At 35.0% G+C, this 26,914-nt stretch overlaps 1 protein-coding gene across 2 annotated transcripts in view; it reads right to left on the bottom strand.

Annotated features, from left to right (window-relative positions):
• Positions 1-2,896: 2,896 nt before the first annotated feature.
• The window catches only part of NETO1 (neuropilin and tolloid like 1), a 251,045-nt gene continuing 227,027 nt past the window's right edge, over positions 2,897-26,914 (bottom strand). The window contains exons 9-12 of one of the 2 annotated variants that reach the window (XM_056823587.1): positions 12,982-13,095; positions 8,707-9,265; positions 7,514-7,588; positions 2,897-3,290 (exon numbers count right to left, since the gene is read on the bottom strand). In XM_056823587.1, the coding sequence (XP_056679565.1) occupies positions 7,528-7,588; positions 8,707-9,265; positions 12,982-13,095 (734 nt within the window). In that variant the 3' untranslated portion in view covers positions 2,897-3,290; positions 7,514-7,527. Of the gene's footprint in view, positions 3,291-4,120; positions 6,609-7,513; positions 7,589-8,706; positions 9,266-12,981; positions 13,096-26,914 lie in introns of those variants that run through there. The other variant, XM_056823586.1, reaches the window with a different exon arrangement.

Genomic DNA, 26,914 nt, shown 5'->3' with positions numbered 1-26,914 from the left:
TTTATTAAAAGAGCTGGAGAAAGAGTTGAAAACCATCCCTTTATCTTTGCCAAGAAAATCCAAAAAAGATCACAGTCAGATACTGAAAAGTGACCAAACAACAACATAAGGAGTATCATCTAATATATATATATATATATTGTAAACCTTAAAATTCCTTAGACTTATAAATGTTGGAAATTTCACTATTGGGAAATTTTATACTTGGAAAATTTCTTACTGATATTCTATTGGAATGTGAAACCCATTGGCATGGGAGGTTCCTCCTCCTCCCTTCTTAAGATTACTTTAGGACAGAAACCTTTTGCTGAACAATGGAAAGGACTTTGACCTATGCTTAAGCATAGAACAGGAATTTCTTTGAGTCATGATTGATTTTAGAATTGATACAATGGAGATACTTGGAATCAATCTCCACCCTACTCAGTCCTAACAGGATTGAGGAAGGGCTGCAGCATAGATCAAAATTTAATTATTCCAATCTCTACCCTACTCAGGTTAACAGGATTTAGGAAGGGCTGTAGCAAAGGATCAAAGATTTAATTATTTGAAAATATGACCTTCAACAGACATGTGCAAAGCCAGAGACCTCTGGGCGGTCCTGGGTTAAGCTAGAGCCTCCATTGGCACAAGGAAATTGATGGAGAGTGATTGGTAGATGTGAGAACTGAGGGGAGGGAACTTGGATGTTTTCCTTAAAGAGAGAGGGGTCTGAAGACTCAGGGTGGTGGTTGAGGAGTTTGTTTGAGTGGTTGGAGTGTGCTCTGAGAAGCTTGCTCTGAAGGAAGCTGAAGGTGGGGGCCTCTGAGACTGTTTCTCCATTTTGGTCACATGAGTAATAGGGACTGATCTCTTTTCTTTGCCCCAGCTATCTAAGGGCTTGGGCCTTTTGGCCCAGCCTAAACAGAAGGGGTATTTAAGCCCTATTCCCTTCTCTCCCTTTTCTCTCTCTCTCTCTCTAATTCCTTTCTTCCTCCTGTTGTAATTAAACTCCATAAAAGATTGACTGCTGACTTGAGTTTTCCTTTAGGAATTACATAGCTGAATTCCTTGGCAACCTTAAATTAATATATATCAGTCTTTTAAAGTGATTTCCTTGTCACAATATATATATATATATATATATATATATATATTTATTCTTTGGACATATAAATCTTCATGCATGGATTTCCTTTTCTCCTACCTAGTGTGGATTTAGGGTTGACACACAATCACTTGTTTAAAAAGGCATTTGCTACCAATTAAAGAAACCAAAGTCAGTAAGACAGATCATATTGTTCATTTTAAATTCTTTAAACTTAAGGTGGCTTCTTTCTAAGTGATGGTCCCTTCTTTCATAAAGTTTATTGCCCCTAAAAATTGGCACCTCTTAAGGGTAGGTAAAGTCTCTTTTTATCTTTGTATCATCTCATGCTTTCCTCCTCCTTTCGAAGTGTTTTTTGACTCAATTGACAATATTTTTTTAATATTACATGGGAATATAAACTATTTAGAATAATTATTTTTGAAGAGACTTTCTTCAATTTCTTTTATTTTTCTTTTAATAATATTTTTCCTGGTAATATTTTCTTTTCCTTTGGTCATTATAATTATCAACTGGATCACACAGGTTTGTCAAGGCCAATTCTGAATGGTGGGTTTAAAGAGATGCCAGAAGCAAAAATCCCATGGCGATGACTATGATCAAGAGCATTAAATAATTATCAGATAAAAAAAGTTAGAAAGACCCAACTAATCCAACTCTTTCACTTTACACGTGAGGAAACTGAGGCCTACAGAAAAATGTTTAGTGAATATTTACACAGGAACAGAGATGAGACTCAAACGTAGGTCTCTTATGTCCCAGTTACTTTTTCTACTATAGTACTATTATACTACTGTATCTTGCCTATATGAATCTGAATTATTGATAGTAAAATACAATATAACTATTAAAAGAGACCTGGTTCCACACACTAAAGGACTGTATAATCATGAGAGTCTCCTTTCTAAATTATCACCACTCCCAGAAGGATCAATATGAAATAGGTCTTTTGAAATCTTACAAAATGCCATGGACTAATGTTGTGCTCTCAAGATTTTTTTTTTCCTGAAATAATTCTTTCTCTTCCATGTCTCTCTCACATTTGAATTGTGCCACCATTTCCTACAAATAGGAGCCAATATTTATAATCTTCCCACCTTTTGAAGTGGTACGAAATGTAACATCTATCTTTCTGCCTACTTCCTTAATATGGCTGATTTCTTTTAACAAAGCATTGCTATCAGTTAAAAATGTATACATATGTTTGACTTTCAAGAGCACCCACTTCACTCCTCTAAGAGCAGTGGGATTCAGTGGAAGGGATACTAGCTTCAGAGTAGTAATACCTGGTTTTGATTTACTGCCTACATGGCTTTGCCATGCCATGTTATTTTCCCTTTAGCTCTCAGTTTCTTCATCTTTAAAACTAAAATGTCTAGGCTTGTTGACTAAAGAGATCCCTACCAACTCTAAATATATTATTCTGCTTTGGGGGCAAGTTGTAAATGTTTTCACATGCTTTTAAATTTTGATGAGAAAGTCTATATATAACTCATCAGAATTAAAGCAAATTGAAAATAGGAAGAATACATGAAATATATTTTAATTGTCACCATGGCCCCATCCCAAATCAAATCCCAAAACAAATAATTGCCTAGGCAACAGTTTACTAGAGAAGAATTTTAGTTATGCTAGTCCTTTGAGAGGAAACCAAAGATCACCTTAAGACCACACTCAAAGCTCCTCTGACTAGGTAAATGATATAAGAGTTTGTGCTTTGCTAATGTAGTCTTTGATGACTCTCATTGCCAGAATCATGACAAAACATTCAAGCTGATCTTTTGTGGAGAAAGAAAGAAAGAGGTCAAGTTCATTGTCCAAATCCCCTATCATCAGGGGTTTTTATTGGGTGGAAAGGAAGGACAAAAAATGTGAACCAAAGAAATCATGGATTGGGAGCATCAAATTCTACAGAATAAGATGTGGATGCAATGTTAAACCACTAGAGGAAGGAGTACTCCCAACAATTTCATCCCACTTCCACTAGAATTGATGTATGAATATGTCTACATAGGCTAAATGGAAATTAAATCAATTACTTGGAAAAATTTAAATGAAATAAAATTACTAGAATGGAAATGTTTTTCTTTTAAGAGTACAGCAAAACAAAAAGAAAAAGGCAGTGCCACTAATGAAATCCTCAATAAACTGGCCGAGTGTAAGGTGACTGTAAGAATTATTCAATTTTCAATTTTCCATTTCACTGTAGAAATATGAGGAGAGAAAGAGAGAGAGAGAGAGAGAGAGAGAGAGAGAGAGAGAGAGAGAGAGAGAGAGAGAGAGAGAGATTATTATTAAAAATCCACAGTAGAGAAAAAAATTGGTACCAAAATATTTTGAAAATCATTCTGTGACAACATAATAATAATTCATTCATAATTGGAAAAGCAGCTATTCATAATTTATTCTTTTCTGAAAAAAAGAACTTAGTCACATACTAGAACATTAATTATTTCTCCATTACCATTGTATCACAGGTCCAGTGAAGTAGAAGGTAAGTCTGGTTTGTTTTAGCAAGGTCTTTTTAAAATTGCACTAGAGATACCTAACTACAACATTAGGGCAATGAGATTAACTCCTGATTTTCTTCTTACACTTACTGACATGCTGCTGTGCAAATAATCATTTCAGAGATTTTCTCTCAAATGACTTAAAAGTCTTAAATAATGATATGAAGTAAAAAAAAAAACACTCTCCATATGACTATTTCTTGAACTACAAAGGTAATCTTTCAGATATAATGTATATATAGAGAGAGTCAAATCCCAGTTATTCATATAAATGGATACTTCATAAGGGTAGGTAATTGAAAAATCACTTATATTTAGCCTTGGGATATTTTAGGTAGGGGTGTGTGTGTGTGCGTCTTCAGTGTCATATGCAAATATTTCTAAATAGATCTGCCCAGTTAGGAATAGAAATTTTGGGGTATCAAACTGGCCAGCTTCAAAATGGCAGCAAAGATTCATTCAGGTCTACAATATGATGTATAAAAACAAACAAAAATAAACAGCACCACTGAGTCAACAAATAATATATTCAAAGATATTTTATTGAGAAAAAACCCTTTAATTAATTAACATGTAGTGAGATAAAAAACAGTGAAATTTATTTTAAAACTTTTCTTTGAGTAAACTGAAAATTTTATTCAGTTTGAGTAGGAAAATTCACTGTTTTTCAACTCAAATGTATTTTTTCAATTAATTTGAAAATTTTAGTCAAATCAAAATAAGAATTCTTTCTTTCCTTCTTCAATATCAGCAATGTCAATTTGGATTTTATTCTTCATGAAATTTCTCACCATTAATCCAAAGCATTCACTTTGCTTTATAATGACAAATTAATTTATTTTAAGGATAGATACACTATAAATTTTTAAGTGAAGAAAGTAAAAATGAAAGGAAGCTTAACATTCCTGTAAACTAATTAAAAGCTATGTTCATTTATAAATGAAGGGCTTCAAGCTAAGACTGGCATAAAGAAACCAGTCAAGTCAAATAAGAAAAATAAATTTTACCACAAGTACCAACTATAAAACTTGTGGCATTACATGTTTTTGGTCATTCTGGAATGACAAATGCAGAAACTCTCTTCTAGTATGTCTTATTCTTTTTTTAAATTGTTTTTGAGAAATGGCATCTTTTCCCAAAGAATATCATTAAGGATGAATTTATTCCAGCTATTCTAAGAAGAATTATTTTACTCTTCCAAATATTTTACTTCATTTTTGGTAATATGCATGAAATTAAAGCAAAAACCCAGAGAAAGGCCCATTAATCATCTGTTTGCTTTGTAGTATCTCACTTCAATTTGTAGGGTTTAAATGAAAAGGAAATATTATCTCTGCATGCAGGATTTGGTACTTCTGAACATTTCAGTGAAAATAGCTAAGTTACTTCATTTTCTCTCTCATATTCCCCAAAATAGTTATTTAAAATATTTCCCAGATGCCTATTATTCAAATTAAATACCTTAATAATCTTTGTTTGTAGTTAAAGAACTATTTGTTAAGAGCCTAATTGGGTTTCATTTTGACCTTAAGTACATAGGTATCCAGAATTAAGATTCTTTCTTTAAGGACTTTGGGGGACAAGGCATAGGAAATAGGAGAACTAATTCCATAGTAACACTTATTTCTTGGGAAATTTTACTGTGATGAATAAAAGGATGAAGAACTTAGTGATGTTGAAGGAGAGACTGAAAGTCCAGTTTTTCTAGCATATTCTAGATATAAAATATGCTTCAGTTAGAGGGGTGATATAAATGAACTATAAGGTTGTCAATATACACTGTTATATCTAGGATCATGATTAATTCTATTTTTGTAAAAACATTTTTTTCAATTTTAAAATTAGGTTGGGCGAGAGGAGGCAAAACACATAAATATCCGTGAAAACTTCAGAAATAAAAATATTTGGGGCATTTATTTAGCCTCAAATAAGGAAGCTTTATAGAATAGAAAAGTAGAAAGATTCCATGAAAACTGTGCATTAATATGCCTAAGAGTTCATTACTTTAGTAAAAGAAAACATTTTTCTAAACTCAAGGTAGGAAATTATTACACATTTTTATGTATCTTTTTATAAAAAATAATACAAGTAGCAAGCACATGACACAAGGAAATGGAACAATAAGAGCAGCAATTGAGAATGCATGCTTTTTTTTTACAATGTATTGGATAAAAGGGATCATTTACCAAATCAAATATCCAGAATAGACATGCAGAGTATTTTCTCAAACTGTCAGTTGAGCCATTTTGTCAGGTGCTAATCCAACAAATATTTTTATTAACTTGTGTACAAATGACTAAATACCTGATTTCAATAAATTGTTCCTGAAAATGGGAATCTACTTCTGAATTAAAAAAGATATATCGGGATGGGAAGTCGAGGTAGGGAATGACAAAATAAACCAGAGTTTGTTTTTGTTTTTGTTTTTTCTTATTGCAATCTAATAATTTTACTCAATACTTTTTGCTGCATTTGATCATAATATAAGAATAGCTGGTTAAAGTCCATAAAATCTCTAGCTGGTATTTCCATGGTCGATATTTTCACATTTCACTGTAGCATGTTCAAAATCACCCAGGGATGTACTATTTTCAAGCAGTCTATATAATGAAAACAATGTACATACAACACAAGGTTCATTTAAATAATTTTGTTTTCTACATATCACATCATATACAATTATGTAACAAAGACAGAAAACAAAGAAACAGAAATAAAAATGACAAAAATAAAGCAGGGAAAGTCTTAATCAGGAACTAATTTCTTCTTCAAGTTTCCAGTAAATCTCAAAATGTATTTAAAAACTAAGGAGCACTTGGTGGCCAGCAACCAAATTACAAAATAAACATATCATTGTGCAGGCGGGATGTCTTGCCGAAGGAATAACAAATGTCTGTAATTCTTAGGTTTGAATAAAGGCAGTGGAATGAATTTAGAAACATGTCCACTTTTCACAATTCACTACAGAATTTTCTTTTCACAGTCCCCATGTTTGTATAAATAGTTCTTCTCTGAAAATAAAACAGAGTTAAAACATTTTCTCCCTATGAAGAAACAAACACATATATACATCAATCAAGGTATTAATCAAGCATTGACATGTATTCAGCTATTTCAGGCAGGGAATATTTGAAGGATTTTCATGAAATTATCTGTTGGGCAAAATAAATTATGTTTATAGACAAATGAAAATTAATCCACTGAAATCTAAAAATCAAAGTCATCATGATTTCAGATGATCAAATGAGTGTTCAAGTGGATAATTGGTTCTTTATAAAAATGCCATATTATCCTGATTTTGTATACCTACGTTGTAATTTTTAACATTGCATGCTGAATTTAATTTTGGTAAGAACAAATAGTACATTCATGCAAAATATTGATTATCTCTAAATTGTCTCAGCTAGTAGGTTTTGTTGATCTGGTCTTATGATAATTATTTATTAAACTGATTTGTGCTTTATCACCTAGACTATTTGTCAAGGAGATAGAGCACAAATCAGCAATTTAATAAATACTCCTCCCATTTTGGATTTTCCAGGCTCCTATCATTCTCTGCATTTGACAAATTTGAGGCATTTCATAGCTGATAATATATATTTCAATAAAACAAAGAATCAAAATCTAGTCTTTCAATCAGAAATTATTTTAGTTCCTTCATTCAAAAGTTTATATTTTAAAATAGTGTTATGGTTAAATTATTTTTAAATTTGATTCTTTGGTGTTACACATAAATTTAAGAGAGGCTATCTTTTTTTATCACAGATAGCCATGTGGTTACATTAATGAGGACACATCACAAGGAGTAACAAATAGCTAACACATTTCTTTAAACCAACAGACAGCTTAAACAAAACACAACAGAAACAAAATACAACAAATGTATTTTTTTTTGTGATTGAGTATATTTGCTTACCTTGAGTTTTCTTTTTAGACCCTAGTTGTGTTGTATTCAGATTCATGTTTGCTTAGAGACCCAATGAGGCAGAACCTGGAATGTTATGGCTATTTCATTCAACAAAATAATATTTGCATACACACAAAACATACGCATATGTATATATTTACTTAATTTAAATATATCTGAAAATGTAATAAAACTAAACAGACATTTTGTTAGCATGCAAAAATACTATAAAATTACTAAAGATATCTTAGACACTAAAATGTAAAAATTCATAAAGGAAATAGGAAGAGTATATAAAGAAATAGAAACCTATATAATTCATGCAAGACAAAACACAAATATGTACAGAAAATTGAGAGTGCTTGGAATTTGAAAATGACTTCCTATCTACTAATGCTTTCCCCCCCTCATAAACTTTTATTTGCTTTTTATTTCCAGGTATTCTAAAAGGTAATAACACAAAAAAATATGGCTTATACATTTAAAAATCCCACCAAATTTTATTGCTTCTCCTTGCTACATTTTTTGTAGGTAAGTATTTGGCATTCTATCAATGCTGCAACTCGGTTTATAGTCTGAATATTTATCTTTATGTTTTTTTTAATAAGCAATGAGAAAAAGTTTCTTTTCAAAGCAAAACATTATGATGCAATGTTTTGAAAAAAAGATAGTTATAAATAACTTTCCATTTTAAAATGTCAGAAATAGGGGTAGTATTTAATCAATAAGTTTAACATGTCAAGTTATTATATTTATTTAAGTATGTAAAAATGTGCTCCTTCTGATTAGTGTAATAGGCAATATTTTAAAATCCCCTTAAATACAAGGATGCTATTTAATAATAGAAAAATATACATTTTGTATGTAAGTATAAAGGCATGTGTTTACATCTCTATTATCTTCAAAAATGGTCTTTGGTTTATTAAAATATGTATATCTGCAGTAAATCATCTATACAAATGTATGTATACAAAAGTATACACACATATGCACTTCATATATCTGCTGTGAGCTATTCCATATATGAATGTTAGGGGAACAATAAATAAGATAGAAAAGGAAAGGATAAAGGAAAGCAAATTAAGACACTACAATCTGAACTACTAATAGAAAAGGAAATGAAAGAAAAGAACACAAACAATTTTGTGAGCAATTAAGTCTTCATGGAATAGTCTTCATCAAAAAAATCTATTGATACTGACCGCTGGACAGATTTATCATGTCTGGACAGCCTGTGACTCGTAGTGGGCACCTCTTCAATTTCATCTATGTCACACGCCTCTGCAGCATCCTGTGAGTAGTTATGCTTCATGACAAGAATATTTCTTCTGTTCATGGGTGGGATGAGGGGCTTGACAGGTTGTGGTGGCATTTCTGCCAAGAGAGGAGCATCTCTTGTGCTGAGGTTACTACGGCTGCCTTTAGTGCTAGACAGTTGTGATCCACAGTGATGGTCATGAATGCATTTAGAAGATGACCTCCTCAGTTTATGATAATTTTCAAAGTCATCAGCCACATCTGCAAAGTCAGCTGTAGCCCCTGTCCCTCTAAGAGTGCATAACTCATAATGAGGAGGCTCAAATACCTCCTGGAATACTGTCTGGTCAAAGTCTGCTTTCCTTTGGACAAATTTTTTACGAGGCTGTTTAATCTGTACAATGACAGAAATAATAATGAGGATGATCACAATACAGGACGTCACCCCAATGACAGTCCCACTGGTATTGGTAAGCTGGTCCAGTAGGTTAGTCTTTCTTTTTTCTGCATGTTGGAGAAAAATTAAAAAAAAAATAACATTAGATACATATTCATATAATTAAGCAGTTTAAGATATAGTCTCTTCTTCCCATCCTTCCTTCCTTCCTTCCTTCCTTCCTTCCTTCCTTCCTTCCTTCCTTCCTTCCTTCCTTCCTTCCTTCCTTCCTTCCTTCCTTCCTTCCTTCCTTCCTTCCTTCCTTCCTTCCCTCCTTCCTTCCTTCCTCCTGGTTTAGAATGACCCACATTATTAAGTGGTGAAAAATACTTCAGATTTTCAACAGGGAAATATTAATCCAAACTTTATGGAAAGAAATATTCAACTTCCATTTAGTATCTCCTCCTTCCCATATCTCCTTTTTCAAAAAAAGTGAGGCTGAAGAACTTTGATTTTTAAATTTAGAGCTTGGAATATTAATTTAATTCATCATTTTTGTTAAACTCTCTCTGATACTATTATACCTCATTAAAGTCTTGGTACTGAGGAAAATACATACTTCCTAATGTCTTGTTTTTCCCTCTTTCCTTATTCTTCTTATAAGTAAGAACTGTAGAATAGCAAAAAAATTTGTAGCTACTTATAGTTGAACTAATACTAATAACTTTTTAATCACTATTAGAAATATTCTAAAGTTAAGAAAAATCTGAGAAAGGGAAAATAGTTGTTTACAGGTAGAAATGTCAATAAAAAAGTAAATATTCCCAAAGTTTTCAATTTTCATTAAAGTTTTGCTTTCTGCCTAAGGATGAGATACTTGACAGGGAGGATGGTTTGTTTACCATCTCTTAACTTCAGTCTCTCAGAAACTTCAGCTTCCTTTAAGTTTTAGCTTATGATACATCTCCTATAACAATGATGGTGAACTTTTTAGAGATGGAGTGCCAGGCCCCACCCCCACCCACCAGACCAAGTGCTGCAGTGCCTGCCACACCCAGAGACCATATGCCATGCCTGATTCCTCCATTTAGTGTTATGCACATCCTACCCCAGCCTTACCCCACAAAAGGGAGGGAGGAAGAACTGCCACTGGGCTATTGAGAGGAAGGATGGGTGAAGTGAGGAATGTCCTCAGCAAGTGTAGAGAGGGGGAGGGGAGTAACCTGAGTGCTTTGCTTTAATTTCTGTGAGCCACCCACCTCACCCCCTGTGCACTCCCATTGGGTTGCTGGGCAGAAGGGCAAGGATGTGAAAAAATGTCATTAGGCACAGTGGAGAAGGGGAGGGGAGCAGCTCTATTCAAGTTCTTTGCCTTTCTAGTAATGAACTTGGTGGGGGGAGAGGCCTCATACCCAGAGAGACTGCTCTGTATGCCACTTCTGGCACCCTTGCTATAGATTCACCATCACAGTCCTATAGGAACTATTTCTTTATCCCTGAGTTGTTCTCTCCTTCCTCTTTGAATCATGTATATACATATTTTCTTTGTATTTCATCAATAGAATGTAAGTACCTTGAGGGAAAGACCACTTTTTCCTCTCCTTTATTTTGTCTTTGAATCCCCAGTGCATAGGACAGTGTACAAAGATTTCAAGAACAAACTTCATTGCTTTTAACTTTTATTATTGTATCATATTGCATTGTATCATGCTATGTTGCATTTTTGGGTCAGAATACATGTGATTCAAAAGTGTGAATATTCTGAGGAAAGAAATAGAGTGAAGAGGAAAGGGGAAAATAAGAGACAAGAAAAAAGAAACTGAGGAATACAAGAAAGAGGAGGCAGATGGAAAAGAAGAGTTAAGGAATGTGTATTCCTAATGATTGGATGCTAAGCTTAATGAGTATTTATTTTGACAGATTCACTGGAAGCCTGCATTAGGATATTTCTGTATTTCTGTATTTGGGTAATGTTGTACTTTTCCAATTTTCATATTATATTTGTAGTTAGGATAGACACTTCTAGACTCCATCCAGTTCTTTGATACCTTTGGAAATTACAAAACCCATTAGTTTGTTTATTTTTTTCCTCCTGAATGGAAGGGAATGTTCGTCCATAGACCCCTTAAAGTAAACAATTTAGAAAAGAGTCAGTTACCCAAAATTAAAGTGATAAAAATTTGGTTTCCAAGAACCTCTAACTCTACTCTTCCTGTCATAGTCTCTTAATTATATGTTTGTGAAAAATCAAGCAGACAGTAGACCTCTGTGGCAATGGGCAAGAAATATTTCTACTTGACTGCAGCTTTCTTTCTTTAAAGAATAAACTTTGCTTGAAAAGAGAAAAATGCTTCCACTGCATCTGCTTCAGTTACTTGAGAATGAAAAATCACATTCTTTTGAGTATATGGCTCCTTTTTGAGGTGCATGAATTTCTTTTTTTCCCACCATTCTGCCCTAGCTTTTCAGAGGACTTTGCAGGATTCAGCAGAGTTACATGGTGTTTCATAATCCATCCGGTTTGCATAGTTCTTGATTACTTCCTAAATCAAGTCTATTCAGCATTTATAGGAATATATCCACAGTAGATGAAAACAAACAAACAAAAAAGGTGGGCTGATTGAATGAGCATGAAAAACACTATGAGGAAACACAGTTTAATGGAAAATGTACTGGGTACAAATCTTGGCTTGAACTTTCCTGTCTGAGTGGTGATGACATTTAACCTACTGGAGGTTCAATATCCTGTCCTGCAGTATTCTGATAGTCCTACTTATACTGCCTCCCTCACAGGTCTGCTCTAGGGAAAGTGCTCTGTAAACTTGGAAGTAGTATAGGAATGCAAATGCTTCCTCTTCATCAGGAACTCACACACATGCCTATTCTGAAGTGATAGATCAAAGAGTGTCTCTTTATTATAACTGCAACCCACACTGCAAATCATATTCACAGTGATTTTCATCCTAAAAAGAGTCCATGTCAGATGTGGGTGTCTCATTGACTGCCTGCAGCCATTACTGTTCTTCCCGTGGCTCAGGGTTTCTGCTTCCATTCTGAGTAAGTAAGCACCTTAATACACAATACTAGGCTTTAAGCATGAAAAGGTTTATAACTTGCTTTTCTTTGCTGGCCTCTGATTCTCAGCAAATTGCTTAATGTTGAAGTCTGATAAAACAGTTCATCTGGCACTTTCAAGTAAGCTTAAACATGCTACTTTCAAGAACCAACCAAAGCTCCCTGGCTCCAGGGGCAAATCTGTGCCCACACAAAGAATAGGGGGCAATCAGGCATCCAGGTCCCTAGGAAGGGGAGAGAAATAGTTTGCTCATTGAATTAAGTAGTCTGACACATTGGACACCCCAACAACTACTCAGAGATATTCAATCTTTAGTGTACATACACAATGCCCAGTGAAATCAAACTGAAATTAATGACAGATGCAGCAGTGGATTCACAATCACACAGGTACAATTGAGCCAGAATGGGCTATATTAAAGGGTTCATTCCATGTGTCCTTGGCCTTAAGGTTTCTGTTAAAGGAAAAGTGCTTTCCTCACATGTATATGTGTATATGCTCCCATGCACATTACTGAAAAGAGTACTTCAGAAATGGAACAAAGCCAACATAAAATCCTCACAAACTACATATACATTCTCATGCACAAGAATGGATGCACGCAAATACTCTCAAACACTCATCATAATAAAACATGTAGTTTACAAGAAGATCTGTTACATTATCTATTTTAGAAAATTACTCAAGTTGCTCAGAAGCTTGCGATACATTTCCTTTTGTCAATGAGAAGGGAATAAATGATTCCAGAGATTTAACACTGAATATTACCTTTACAGTGATTTTCATCCCAAGGATACACACAATTCTGGAGCCCATTGCAGACCAATGTGTTATTTATACACATATTACTATGACAGAAAAATGTATTGCCTTCACATGGAGCTAAAAACATAAAAGAAAGAGGAGAAAAAATTATCAGTGATATTCAATGATATGCCAGTCACATCTTAGATCTAAAGGGGAAAAAGAGATATGAATGATAATTTATTGTTAAATTGAGATAAATGATCTGACATGCGTTTTTCATAAATGTTCAGATGTGGTAATTATTTCTTGTTTTGGAGGCTGAACTGAAATAACTTTATAGAAGTTTGATTTTGAAAAATGAAAGCAGAAAGTTTTTCACCTTAGAAAAGGACAGCACTATTGCCTATACTAGAGACCTTATATTGAATACTCTAAAATATTTGTTGTTGCTTTTTTTTTAAATTTAAATTTAGCAAAATGTTTAAGTTAGAAAATAAGCTAATTCTGTTTAGGAATGCAGGCACTAGAAAACACTGGTCAACCTGGATTATGAAAAGGAAGTGTGATATTGATATGTCATTACAGAATTTCTGACATTGAGATCTCTAGGTCTAAAAATTAACTCACTTAATATTTATATAATGCTTCTTGTATATTATACATGTACTCATGTATATTCTTTGACTCATAAATAAAAAATGAACAGAAATTTATTATAAGTATGCAGAAAAAGTTTGGGATCTCAATAGCTCCTCCTTAGTCATACAAATATCTATGAAAATCAAATGCCTCAGATATAAAACTTCCTTTAAAATCACCATTTTTGTTATAAAAATTCAATTTCTCTCTTCTCCATTGTTAAAGCTGTGACAGACAACACTGGATAGTGTGTTAGGTGGATAACGTATTGGACTTGGAGTTAGGAAGACCTGGATTCAAATACTACTTCTGATCATTTCTAACAATATTAAGAAATTTAAATAATGTGAGCTGCCAGCATCTCCCTAAATTATAAGTATCAAGTAAATTTTAGGCAGGTTAGAAAATCAGAATTTATGCAAAGTTGTATAATATTTAAAATCTAGCTACCACCTAAATAAGGAAATATTTGTTGGCTCTTATTAGCTAGAATTTTTTTTTAATTTTTAATTTTCCTCCATCAATCTTTCCCTCTTATGTTTATCATTTCCATTTTATCAACATCTTATAAACACGAGTCTTATTTCAACCAAATTATCCAGACTTACCTTGTTTCCTCTTCCATCCATTATCTCCTAATGACATCCTAAGAGATCATTTCAATGATCTTGATGTGGTCTTCATTTTACTTAAAATTTCTTTAGTAATTGTAATAATTCATCATCTCTATTTGATACTTACTTGGGTTCTTTGACAGTAACCTTTCTTAACAATTTTCTTTCTTCTCTGACAATTCCTTCTTTGTTCCTTTCATTAGCTTCTCTTCCTTCTCATAACTCAAATGGTAGAGGGAAAAACCCTAAGCTTTGCTCTTCTCATTCTTTTTCCACCTCTCCACTCCCTTCTTCTCTTCTTCCCTCACTAATTATTTCTCCTGTCCTCTTCACCTCTCCTCTGATCCATTAGAATATAAACTCCTGAAGGACAGGTACTATGTATTTGTCTTTCTTTTTATTTGTGAATCTTATAATAATACCTAGTACATTGTAAGTACTTGAAAAATCCTTGTTAACTGATTCTTCTCTCTTCCCCTTTCTTCTCCCTGCCTCTGTCCCTCTGCTCTGCTGAAGCCCGTCTCCTTTTCCTTCTTTTCTCTCATTTCCCTTCTTCTCTCCCCTCTTTACTCTCTTTGGCTTCCATTAATATCACAATTTAGCTAATTCCTAAATCTGTGTCTACAGTCATGATATCTTCCTCAAGCTCCAGCCCTTCATTTGCAACTACTTACTGGATCTCTCTACCTAGATGTCTCAATAGTTCCTCACGTTCAAGATGTACATAACTAAACTCATTATATGTTCTTGGCTGCCTAGTGCCTAGTAATATATCTTCCATATAAAAGGAATATGTTTTGAAATCTGTGCTCAGAACGATTCCTCTTCCTAACCTCTTGTATTCTGTTGATGATAGGATTAGTCTGTTAGGAACCTGCCTGCTTAGCCATAATTGGTAATATCATAAGTATTGACTTATGGCTCATTGCTTTTTAGTTATTTTAAATGGGGTGTATAATTAGCTAGTCACTCCCCAACTTCATTCTTGCCACAAGAATCTGTCTCATAAAATGAGGCAACAGCAGGTCATGTGACTGGAATAAGGATGGGAATTTCTGTTGTTAACAGAGACTTTATTGATCAAACATTTATCTGCTGGGGATGGCTAGGCGACTCAGTGGATTGATAGCCAGACCTGGAGACAGGGAGTACTGGGTTCAAATCTGGCCTGAGATACTTCCTAGCTGTGTGACCCTGGGAAAGTCATGGAACTCCCACTGCCTACTTCTTAACTGCTCTTCTGTCTTAGAACCAATACATAGAATTGCTTCTAAGATAAGGAAAGAAAGAAAGAAAGAAAGAAAGAGAGAGAGAAACAAAGAAACAAAGAAACAAAGAAGCAAATAAAGAGACAAAGAAAGAAAGAGAAAGAAAGAAAATATCTGCCTGTCAGATATGGCATAGCACTTGATATGCAGAAAATATGACTTTCTCTGCCACTATCAGGATGTAGTAGGAAAGACTCAGACATACAGGGCTTGGGTTATTCCTTTAAGCTTTTTGGTGGGCAGAAAAGTAAAAAGAGCCCTCTTCTGTTCTCCTATAAGGCACTTTATTACTCCCCTCCCCAAAGGCCATTTTGAGTAACCTGTTTTACTTTTCTTCTTTGGTAGGCAGAGTCTTTATTGAATGTCTCTGTCAACTATTAAACAAATTTATATCATGATTGAATAGGGATCAGAGAATCCCTTGAATCTTTTGTCCACTGTTTATAGCATCCTTAAGGTGGTCAGAGGAAGGAGAAGGAAGGGCATAAGGGTGGAAGAACTGAATAGATATGTCTTCTGTGGTGTCCCTAGACAATATGGTTAGTAATTCTCTCAAATAGCCTCACTATGTCAGAGATATTATTCTACCTAATTTTTTTACATTATTGTCAGCTAGGTTGTGCAATGTATAGATTGTGGGACCTAGACTTAGGAAGACCTGAGTTCAAATTCAGACTTAAATACTTATTAGCTATGTAACCTTGGACAAGCCATTTAACTTCTGTCCACCTCTATCTGTCTAGCATGCATTTCTCAGGGTTATTGTTAGGGTCAAATAAGATAATAATTATAAAGTGCTTAGCATAGTGGCTGGCATATCATAAAAAAAAACTATATAAATATTAGCTTTTTTATTACCTTTCTTCTCCCTTAACCCCATATGCAGTTGATTTTTAAGTAAATGTTAAGTAACTTGTTATGGAACCAGCTTATTCCAACATGATATCTAACAAGCTGAGAGCACCTAAATGGCAAAGTGAATAGAATGCCAGACCTTAAATCAGGAAGAATCTTCTTCCTGAGTTCAAATTTGGTCTTAAACATTTATTAGCTGTGGGACCATTAACAAGTCATTTAACCTTATTTGACTCAGTTTCTCAACTACAAAATGAGCTACAGAAGGAAATATTAAACTGCTTGAGTATCTTTGCCAAGACAAATTCTAAAGTCAGACACACCCGAAAAGACAACTCAACAACAAAATCTAATTAGCTATTTCTACAAAATATCACTTTCATCTGTCCATTCCTTTACATCTCACCTATCCTAGTTATACTTTCTTTTACTCTTTATTTGAGTATAATGTAAGATTCCTAATTGTTACTCTCTGCTTTAATTCTTTCCCTAGTTAAAGGCAAACTAATCATCCTACACACAAAGTAAGCCTCTTATTAAATAAAACTGGCCAAGTCACATTTTTGCACAGAAAAATTAAATCAATATTGTCTACAAAAGTAAAGTAATAACTCCTTTTTGTGAGACTTAAAGCCCTCCACAATTAGGTTTCACCCAACTTTCCTGCCTCATTTCACACCACTTCTCTCTATTCTATACTGAACTTTTCAATATTACCTAATCTTACACTGCTTTCTCTTGCCTCTGTGCATTTATGAGTTTTGCTCCTAGGTTTCAAATGGACCTCACCTATGTCTGATTAATGAGATCTTTTATTTTCTGAAAGGATCAGCAATAAACTTCATGAAGTCCATTGTGATCCCACCCATTAGGGTAATGGAATTGCAGAACTGGAAAAGACCCCAAGAAGTCCTCTATTTCACTTCAGCTCACTATGGTACTTTTACCTGCACTATTCCAATAGCTTTCACTTGAAAATAGTGATAGGAAACACATCATCTCCTAATATGGACAATTACACATTGGAACAATATTAATTATTAGGAAATGTTTCCACATATCAGTCTAAATATAGTACTAAATCTAGTAATCTCTAACTCATTAACTCATTTTTTTCCAGGCAAACAAAACAATCCTTCCTCTTCCATGTGAAAATTTTTCAGATTTTTGAAGACAGCTATCACACCTTAGCTAAATTTTCTTTTCTCCAGAATATAAATCAATCAATCAGTCAGTCATGAATTTATTAACTGCTTGTTATATGCCAGGTATTATATTCAACTCTGAGGATATAAAGAGTAAAATAACATAATACATATAGGGTGAATACAAAGTAATTGGTGGGAGGAAGTACAATGGAAGCAGCTAGAATTGAAGTGTGGAGAATAAATCAGCAAAACGTTTATATAGAAGTTATTCTTTGAGCTATGTTCTAAAGAAAACCAATAATTCCTCAGGGTACTGGAAAGGAGCATTGCATTTAAGACATGGAAGAGAGCCAGTACCAAAAGCACAGAAAAGGGAAATGGAGTTCCCAGATCACTAAACTAAGCATTGATTCATAGTCCTTTATCTCTTTGTCTTCTACTGGAATGGTCTTCAGTTTGTCAATATCCTGCCTAAAATATGGTCTATCAAATTGAATAACATATTCTAGATATGGTCTAACTAGGTGATCCCTCCTTTGTTTCACCTCTCAGATTACTGTTAACTCTTTTATTCACTTAATTATATTCTTACTTATAGTAGAATTATTTATATATTAATTTTTCCAGTCTCAACTAGATTACAAACTCTCTTAGGTTTACTATTTGAACTTCAGTATAGTCAATAGTAGGAGGACAGAGTTCTAAAGAGGCTGGTGATCTAGTAGATTAGCTCACTAAGGTCAATGAACAAATTTTGCTTTTTGATTTTTGTATAGTTGTATGTTTATTGGAAAATTTTTATAACTTTTTACTGCCCTAGATAATTATCCAAGATTATAACCCATGGACAAATGATGATGGAGAGTTAGTCTAATTTATTTCTTCTCAATTTTTGTCAGAAGTGAGCATACAAGTAGATTTTAGTTAGCTACTCTGCTTGTTCCAGGATAGATACAAGAGAACTCAAACAAGTTGATTCAAGAAGCATTTGTTAAATGTTAAGGATGAACCAGGCACTGTACTAGGCACTGGAAATACAAAGAGAGGCAAAACCAAAGGAAAAAAAAACAAAATCTGTTTTCAAATATTAACATGAAAACAACAATGTATAAACAAGATATGTACAGGCTAACATAAATAATCACAAAAGGAAAGTTCTAGCACTTAAAGGGATATAAAATGGATTCCTGTAAAAGGTGGGAATTTAGCTGGTACCTTAGGGAAGCCAGGAGATTGAAATGAGGGAGAGAATTTCATGTATGGGGCTTAGCCAGTGAAAATGAATGAAAACAGTAGATGCTCTGTCATTCAAAGAACAGCAAAGATCCCCATCTGAATGGATCACAGAATACATTTGGAGTGACAGAGAGGGTAAGATATAAGAAAAGTGGGAAGCTATTGAAGGAATAAGGGATGAAGGACTTTAAATGACAAAGAATTTTATATTTGATTTTAGAGGTGATAGGGAGATACTGGGATTTATTGAATGAAGAAAGTGTTAATGTGTTCAGATCTACACTTTAGGAAGATCAATCTGAAGCTGAGTGAAGGGTCAGTGATAATGGAGAGAGATTTGGGGCATAGGAGGAACAACCAGCAGTGTATCACAATAATCCAGGTATTGAATTATGACTGTTGTCAGGGTAATGACAACTCAGAGGAAAGAATGGAGAGTATTTGAGAGATGTTTCTGAGGTAAAAAAAAATCAATACGTCAAGGCAAAGAGATCAGATATGGGTGAGTGAGGAGTGAATAAGGAATTGAAGATGACATCTAGGTTTTCAGCTAGAATGAATATGAGGATGATAGTATACTTTGTAGTAATTTTTTAAAGGAAGATAGAGAGGTTTGCAGGAATACAATGAGATCAGTTTTGAACATATTGAGTTTAAGATGTTTACATATCATCCAGTTCAAGATGTCTAGTGAGCAGTTGGAGATGCAAAACTGTAAGTAAGAAGTAATGTTAGGGCTGGATAAGTAGATCTCACAATCATCTGCATAGAGGTGATAACTGAATTCATGGGAGCTGATGAAATCACCAAGCAAAATATTATAGATTGGAGAGGGTCAAAGAGAATACTGTGGGACAAGCAAGGATTGTGAGCATGATCTGGATTAAGATCCAGCAAAGGAGAATTAGGAATGATCTGACAGGTAGGAGAACCATGAAAAAAATCATGTTACCAATTCTTAGAAAGAGTTTCAAGTTGAAGAGGGTGGCCAGATATCAAAAGCTATGGAGGTCAAAAAATAGGAAGGTTGAAGCCAAATAATTGATCATATTAACAAGCAAACTGACAAAAATCACATGATTATCTCAATAGAGACAGAAAAAGCCTTTGACAAAATACAACACTCATTCCTATTGAAAACACTAGAAAGTATAGGAATAGAAGGGCCTTTCCTAAAAATAATAAACAGTACATATCTAAAACCATCAGCAAACATCATCTGCAATGGGGACAAACTAGAAGCCTTCCAAATAAGATCAGGAGTAAAACAAGGATGCCCATTATCACCTCTATTTTTTAACATTGTACTAGAAATACTAGCTGTAGCAATTAGAGAAGAAAAAGAAATTGAACATATTAAAATTGGCAATGAGGAGACCAAGCTATCACTCTTTGAGGATGATATCGTGGTGTACTTAAAGAACCCCAGAGAATCAATCAAAAAACTAGTTGAAATAATCAACAACTTTAGCAAAGTCGCAGGATACAAAATAAACCCAAATAAGTCATCAGCATTTCCATATATCTCCAAGATATTTCAGCAGCAAGAATTAGAAAGAGAAATTCCATTTAGAATCTCCCTAGACAATATAAAATACTTGGGAATCTATCTGCCAAGACAAACACATGAACTATATCAGCCGTTCTCAATTTGTGTGTCATGACACACAATGATGTGTAGGGGTCGAAAGATCAAAACATAGAGGTTACCCAAAGCCATTGGAAAATACATATTTCCGATGGCTTTAGCCACTGAGAAATCACACTACTTTACAGCAAAATCTTGGAAAGAACAGGGACCCTTCTGCCCGCACATTGTACTAATATTAGTTATCTATCAGCAGCCCTTCCCCTATGAGCGGCTATGGATTTACCCTGTTGCCTGGAGACCAGACTCAAACAGAGACCCAGAGAGAGCACTCAGGAGCTGACTCCAGAGGGGTTAAGAATGAGTCCTGGAGCGGATAACTCCTGGAGTGGATAACAGAGCCGAGTAACCCCAGCAAAGTGAAGCCTCAGCTAGAGCTTGAGGGAGGTGACAGGAAGAAGAAGGCAGCGTCTGTGGACCCCCTCCCCAGGCAGGACTTACCTCCTACCCCAGTGCTCAGGCTGCCTCCTACTGGATTAATATTTCTCAACATATAATTAAATATTGTTTTTGTGATTAATCACTATGTTTAAATTATGTTTGATTTGTATCTTTGAGAATACATAATGCGGATCAGGTATTTACATTCTGAATCATAACTGTAGCAAAATTACAGTTTTGAAGTAGCCACCAAAATAATTTTTTGGTTTGGGGTCACCGCAACATGAGGAACTATATTGCGGGGTCACGGCATTAGAAAGGTTGAGAACCACTGAACTATATGAACACAACTACAAAACACAATTAAAACTAGATCCAAACAATTGGAAAAAACATTGATTGCCCATGGGTAGGACGAGCTAATATATAATAAAAATGACAATCCTACCCAAATTAATTTACTTATTTAGTGCCATACCCATTGAACTTCCAAAAAATAACTTTTTTACTGAATTAGAAAAAAAATAACAAAGTTCATTTTGAAATAGAAGTGTAAATCTGTAGGAAACTGAGTGGAAATACTACTGATTGAAATAGAGAGGAAAACTTAGGAAAACTATTTCTACTTGAGATAGAAGTGTAAATCCGTGTGTCACTTCTACTTGTTGCAATGACTGAATACTCTGGCTTGAGACTAGAGAGCAGCTGCTATAGCGGAACCTGATTCTGCCATACAAGGGGACTACTACACAGGGGAACTGCTCTGGGGAATGCTCTGGTATTTGCCTACTGATCCCTACTGATCCCTACTATCTTTCTAACCTCCTCCTCCCTTTCACTCCCTCCCTTCTCCAACTCTCTGCTCCCTGCCCCCCTTCACCTCCCAATTCTTCTTGAAGCCTTTGGCTTCTTCCCTTTCCCCTAAGTGAACTATAAAGATCTTCTTTTCTTCTCCTTTTCAAGTAGGGGTTTATTGGGATAACAGGATGGGAAACTGAGGAAAGTAGGGTGACTGTTTCCCTAATCTATAAGGGGAATTTGAGAGGGTTATGAAAATAGTCCAGTAACAAAGGAGAGAAGAGGAACAGTTAGATAAATGGAGGACAACAGCTAAGATCTTCTTTCTTCTTTTACAACACCATCAATGTCTCTCATCTCCTGGCCAGCTTAAACTCTCAGAAAGACACAACCAACTCAAAAGCCAAGTTTCTCCTTCTCTTCTCTCTGTGGCCAGAAAAACTCAAACTCTTGGTCAGTCAAAATTTCAGAGAGTGCAGGGGTCTCCCCTTGATCAGAAAGCTCCCCCAAAACAACCCAGCACAATCAGGGTCTTCAGCCAGCCTCAACTGCCAGAGAGAGAGTGACACACTCCCAGTCCCCTCCCCCACGTCAGCTCAACTGCCACCCTGGGAACATTCCATTTTAGAATCTTCCTCTTGATTGACAAGACAGGTCCTCAGCTTAGTGTCTTGCATCTTGGCTTGTCCTTCACAACATTTCTCTCATCATGCCTCTTCCACAATTTGGAAGAACAAAAGATCAAGGATATCCAGGGAAATAATGAAAAACAAATGCAGTCCCAGATCTCAAACTATACTATAAAGCCGTGGTCATCAAAACAATATGATACTGGCTAAGAGACAGAAAGGAAGATCAGTGGAATAGACTTGGGGTAAGTGACCTCAGCAAGACAGTCTATGATAAGCACAAAGACCCCAGATTTTGGGACCAAAACCCACTATATGATAAAAACTTCTGGGAAAATTGGAAGACAGTATGGGAGAGATTAGGTTTGGATCAACATCTCATACCTTACACCAAGATAAACTCAGAATGGGTGAATGACTTGAATATAAAGAAGGAAACTATAAGCAAATTAGGTGAACACAGAATAGTATACATGTCAGATCCTTGGGAAAGGAAAGACTTTAAAACCAAGCAAGAGCTAGAAAAAAAAATGTAAAATTAATGATTTTGATTGCATCAAATTAAAAAGGTTTCGTACAAACAAAACTAATGCATCCAAAATTAGAAGGAAAGAAACTAATTGGGAAACAATCTTCATAACAAAAACCTCTGACAAAGGCCTAATTACTCAAATTTATAAAGAGATAAACCAATTGTACAAAAATATCAAGCCATTCCCCAATTGATAAATGGGCAAGGGACATGAATGGGCAATTTTCAATGAAAGAAATCTCAACTATTAATGTGCATATGAAAAAGTGTTCTGAATCTCTTATAATCAGAGAGATGCAAATCAAAACAACTCTGAGTTACCACCTCACACACAGCAGATTGGCTAACATGACAGCAAGGAGAATAATGAATGTTGGAAGGGATGTGGCAAAGGGGAGACATTAATGCATTGCTGGTGGAGTTGCAAATTATTCCAAGAATTCTGGAGGACAATTTGAAACTATGCCCAAAGAGTGCTAAAAGACTGTCTGCCCTTTGATCCAGCCATAGCATTGATGGGTTTGTACCCCAAAGAGATAATAAGGAAAGACATGTACAAGAATATTCATAGCTACACTCTTTGTGGTGGCAAAAAAATTGGAAAATGAGGGGATGCCCTTCAGTTGGGGAATGGCTGAACAAATTATGGTATATGTTGGTGATGGAATACTATTGTGCTCAAAGGAATAATAAAGTGGAGGAATTCCATGTGAACTGGAATGACCTTCAGGAATTGAAGCAGAGTGAAAGGAGCAGAACCAGGAGAACATTGTACACAGAGACCGATACAGTGTTACAATCGAATGTAATGGACTTCTCCATTAGTGGCAATGCAATGATCCTGAACCACTTGGAGGGATCTACGAGAAAGAACACTATCCACATTCAGAGGAAAAACTGTGGGAGTAGAAACACCAAAGAAAAATGTCTGCTTGAATACATGGGTTGAGGGGATATGGCTGGGGATGCAGACTCTAAATGAATGTAGTAGTCTCTCAGTAACTGAGGATGACAATTGACTTTGTGTGTTTTTGTGCACAAAGACACTTGTGCATGAAGATTTACGTGGAAAAGTCAATGCACAGAGACTGTCCCACTCTCTCGTCATTGGAAGCCTGGGCCCATTGGCATGAAAAGTCTTTACACCTGAATATTCTAATGCAAATACCAACAACATGGAAACAGGTTCTGATCAAAGACACATGTAATACTCAATGACATTGTGTGTTGGCTGTGGGAAGGGTGGGGTAAGGGGAGGGAGGGAAATAATGTAACTCATAACAAAGGAATAAAGTTCTAAATTGACTAAATAAATTAATTCAAAAATATGAAGGTTGAGAAAAATCCATGATATTTTCGATTAAGAGAACATCATTAACTGTGTTCATGGTTTTAACTGAACAATGAGGTCAGAGGGTAAGGACAAATGTATGAGAAAAGGAAATTGTGGTACCAGTTATAGATGGATTGCTCAAACTTAGATACAAAAGAGAGGGGAAATATTGGGCCATAACTAGTGTAGATAGACAAGACAAGTGAGAGTTTTTTTGACGATTGAGAAGATGGGTATATTTTATAGGCAGTAAAAATGTAACTAGTAGAAAGGGAGAGCTGGGAGATTTGTTAGAGTAGGATTAACAATCTGCTAGGTAAAATAATTTGGAATGGATCATTTTTGCAGATAGAAAGATTAAGCTCTACCATGAGAAGGACAACATTTTTGTTAGTAAAGGAGGAGATAGTAGCACCTCAGGGATATGAAATGAGTAGCAGGTATTAGGAAACTATCAGCAAAGGGCTTCAAAATGTTTAAGTAAAATATGAGTCAAAGGTTCTCATCTGATAGGATAAAAGAGAGGGAAATATAGAAAGTTTGAGGAGAAATGATTTTTTTTTTCAAAAGAACTGTGGAGTGAGGGACAGTGAATTGACTAGGGAGGTTTAAAAGGATTTTCTTGCCACTGAGGGTCTAGTGGAGGTTATATAGCATAAATTTGTAGTGCACCTAGTCAATACATTTTCCCCTAGCTTTATTAAGGACTATGGGAAAAATAGAAACAAGAGAATAGTTGGAGAATTCCAGTGCTACAGAAACAATGCAAGAACAGTGATAGGATAAGGAGTAGACTCACTGAGAAGATGGCAGTATAGAGTTGACCTTATCCATTAAAGGGTTAAAATATGGAAGAGAGGAGTGTAACACTGGGATAGATGTGATGATGTAGGAAAGAACTGAAGAGTAAAGTGATTAGAAGTTATAGTGAGGATGAAAAATAGAGAAATGAAAAATTCATGAAAAGAAGACTGTGCTCAAATAAAGGAATTTCAGAGTCCATGAACATAGAATGAAAAATTTGAGGTTGATGACAAAATCAAAGTATAACCATCTTTATATGTAGCTGAAGTGGGGGTGGAGTATTATGGTTAATGAGTAAATTGAGGAAATGAGAGATTAGATGGATAGAGTAACTATGTTTTCCCCTAAACATGTCCCTCTTTTGAAATTCCTTTTTAACTTCTGAGACTGCCACAACTTTTCACTTGTCTAGACTTCTAACTTCAGTGTTATCCTTGACTCTTCATGTTCATTCACCACCACCACTTCTACAAGTTGTCCTGATAACATTTGCCATTATTACATACTGTTCTCTTTCCTGTATACTCTAAAATCCAAGTGTTAGCCTTCTCAGTGGTGCTTGAACATGCAACTCTCTTTGCCTATTTTATGTGTTTTCACTGGTTTTCCCCATGTCTGGAACACTCTACATTTTCACCTCTGCCTCCTGGTTTCTCTGGCTTCCTTTTAGACTTACCCTAAAGTTCACCTTCTGCAAGATGCCTTTCTTGATCATCCACACTGAAATAACTTCCAATATACAATGTGTGTGTATTTATGTATATGAGTATAATTTTATATACATATAAATATATATGTATATGCACAATTTGTGGATATATGCATATTATTAATTTTATGTAAACATAGTTTTTTAGATGTTGTCTTTCTCACTAGAATGTGAGTTCCTTTTAGATAAGGGCCATGTTTTTCTGTACTTCCTTTGTGTATTCATTACTTAACATAGTGTTTAGCAATTAGTAAGCACTTAAGGCTGGTTGAAGATGAAGGTTATGATTTTGATAATGAAACCTTTCAAATAAAATTCCAGTGACAGAGTATCAGATTATTAAGATGAGTATGTGAAGCTAAATGCATTGAAAAAGCCCTGAGAAGATGAAAAGGGAGTTTTAGCTCATAATACACATAGATTTAAAAATATCTGGAACAGGGTGGACAGCTGGGTGGGTCAGAGGATTGAGAGCCAGGCCTAGAGATGGGAGGTCTTAGGTTCAAATCTGGCCTCAGACACTTCCCATCTGTGTGACCCTGGGCAAGTCACTTAACCCCCATTGCCTAGCCCTTATCACTCTTTTGCTTTAGAACTAATACATAGTATTGATTCTAAGGCAGATGGTAAGGGTTCAAAATACATATATGGAACATGGAAGTATAATCAAATAAGCAAGATAAAATTGAGGAAAGGAGAATGTATAATAGCAGTGTAAGTAAAATCTAAGGCTAGCATGAGTGAGATTTCTAATAAAGGTTAAAGGCAATTTGCTTAGATGTTCAGTCTTTTCTGACTCCTTGTGACTCCATTTGTTTTTTATTTGTTTGTTTAGGGGCAAATATATTGGAGTAATTTGCCATTACTTTCTCCAGCTCATTTAACAGATGAGGAAAATGAGACAAACAGAATTAAATAACTTGCACCAGCTTATATAACTAGTAAGTATTTGAACCTAGATTTGAACTCAGAAAGATGTCTTCAGACCCAGTACTTTATCCAGAGAAATCCAGATGCAAAATGATGTGTTGGGAAAAGGTTACAATCAAGGAAAAGGTTAGATATCTGTTGGACACAAAAGAGAAGAAACTACTAAAGAAAATTAAAACACGGTTGCCTCACTCATATGTCTCTTTCACTACTTTTTTAAAAATCTGCCATGGAAATTTATCTCTATAGAGAGAAGGACAAATGAATAATAATGAGAAAAGTTATGGGGAAATGAAACCCCAATGAAGTAAAATGATCTTTACTCCCACAATGAATTAAAATCTAAGCCTGGTTTGTATGACCTTGGCTGCACCAAGAGGTGCTGGCCTAGACAAGAGTTGTACATTGCAAAAGGGGCAGTCTATTGAGC

Source organism: Monodelphis domestica, chromosome 3 (assembly GCF_027887165.1).
Source record: "Monodelphis domestica isolate mMonDom1 chromosome 3, mMonDom1.pri, whole genome shotgun sequence".
NCBI classification, from domain to species: Eukaryota; Metazoa; Chordata; class Mammalia; order Didelphimorphia; family Didelphidae; genus Monodelphis; species Monodelphis domestica.
Note: the sequence above shows the minus strand (reverse complement) of the source record. Positions and strands in the feature narration are given on the sequence as shown.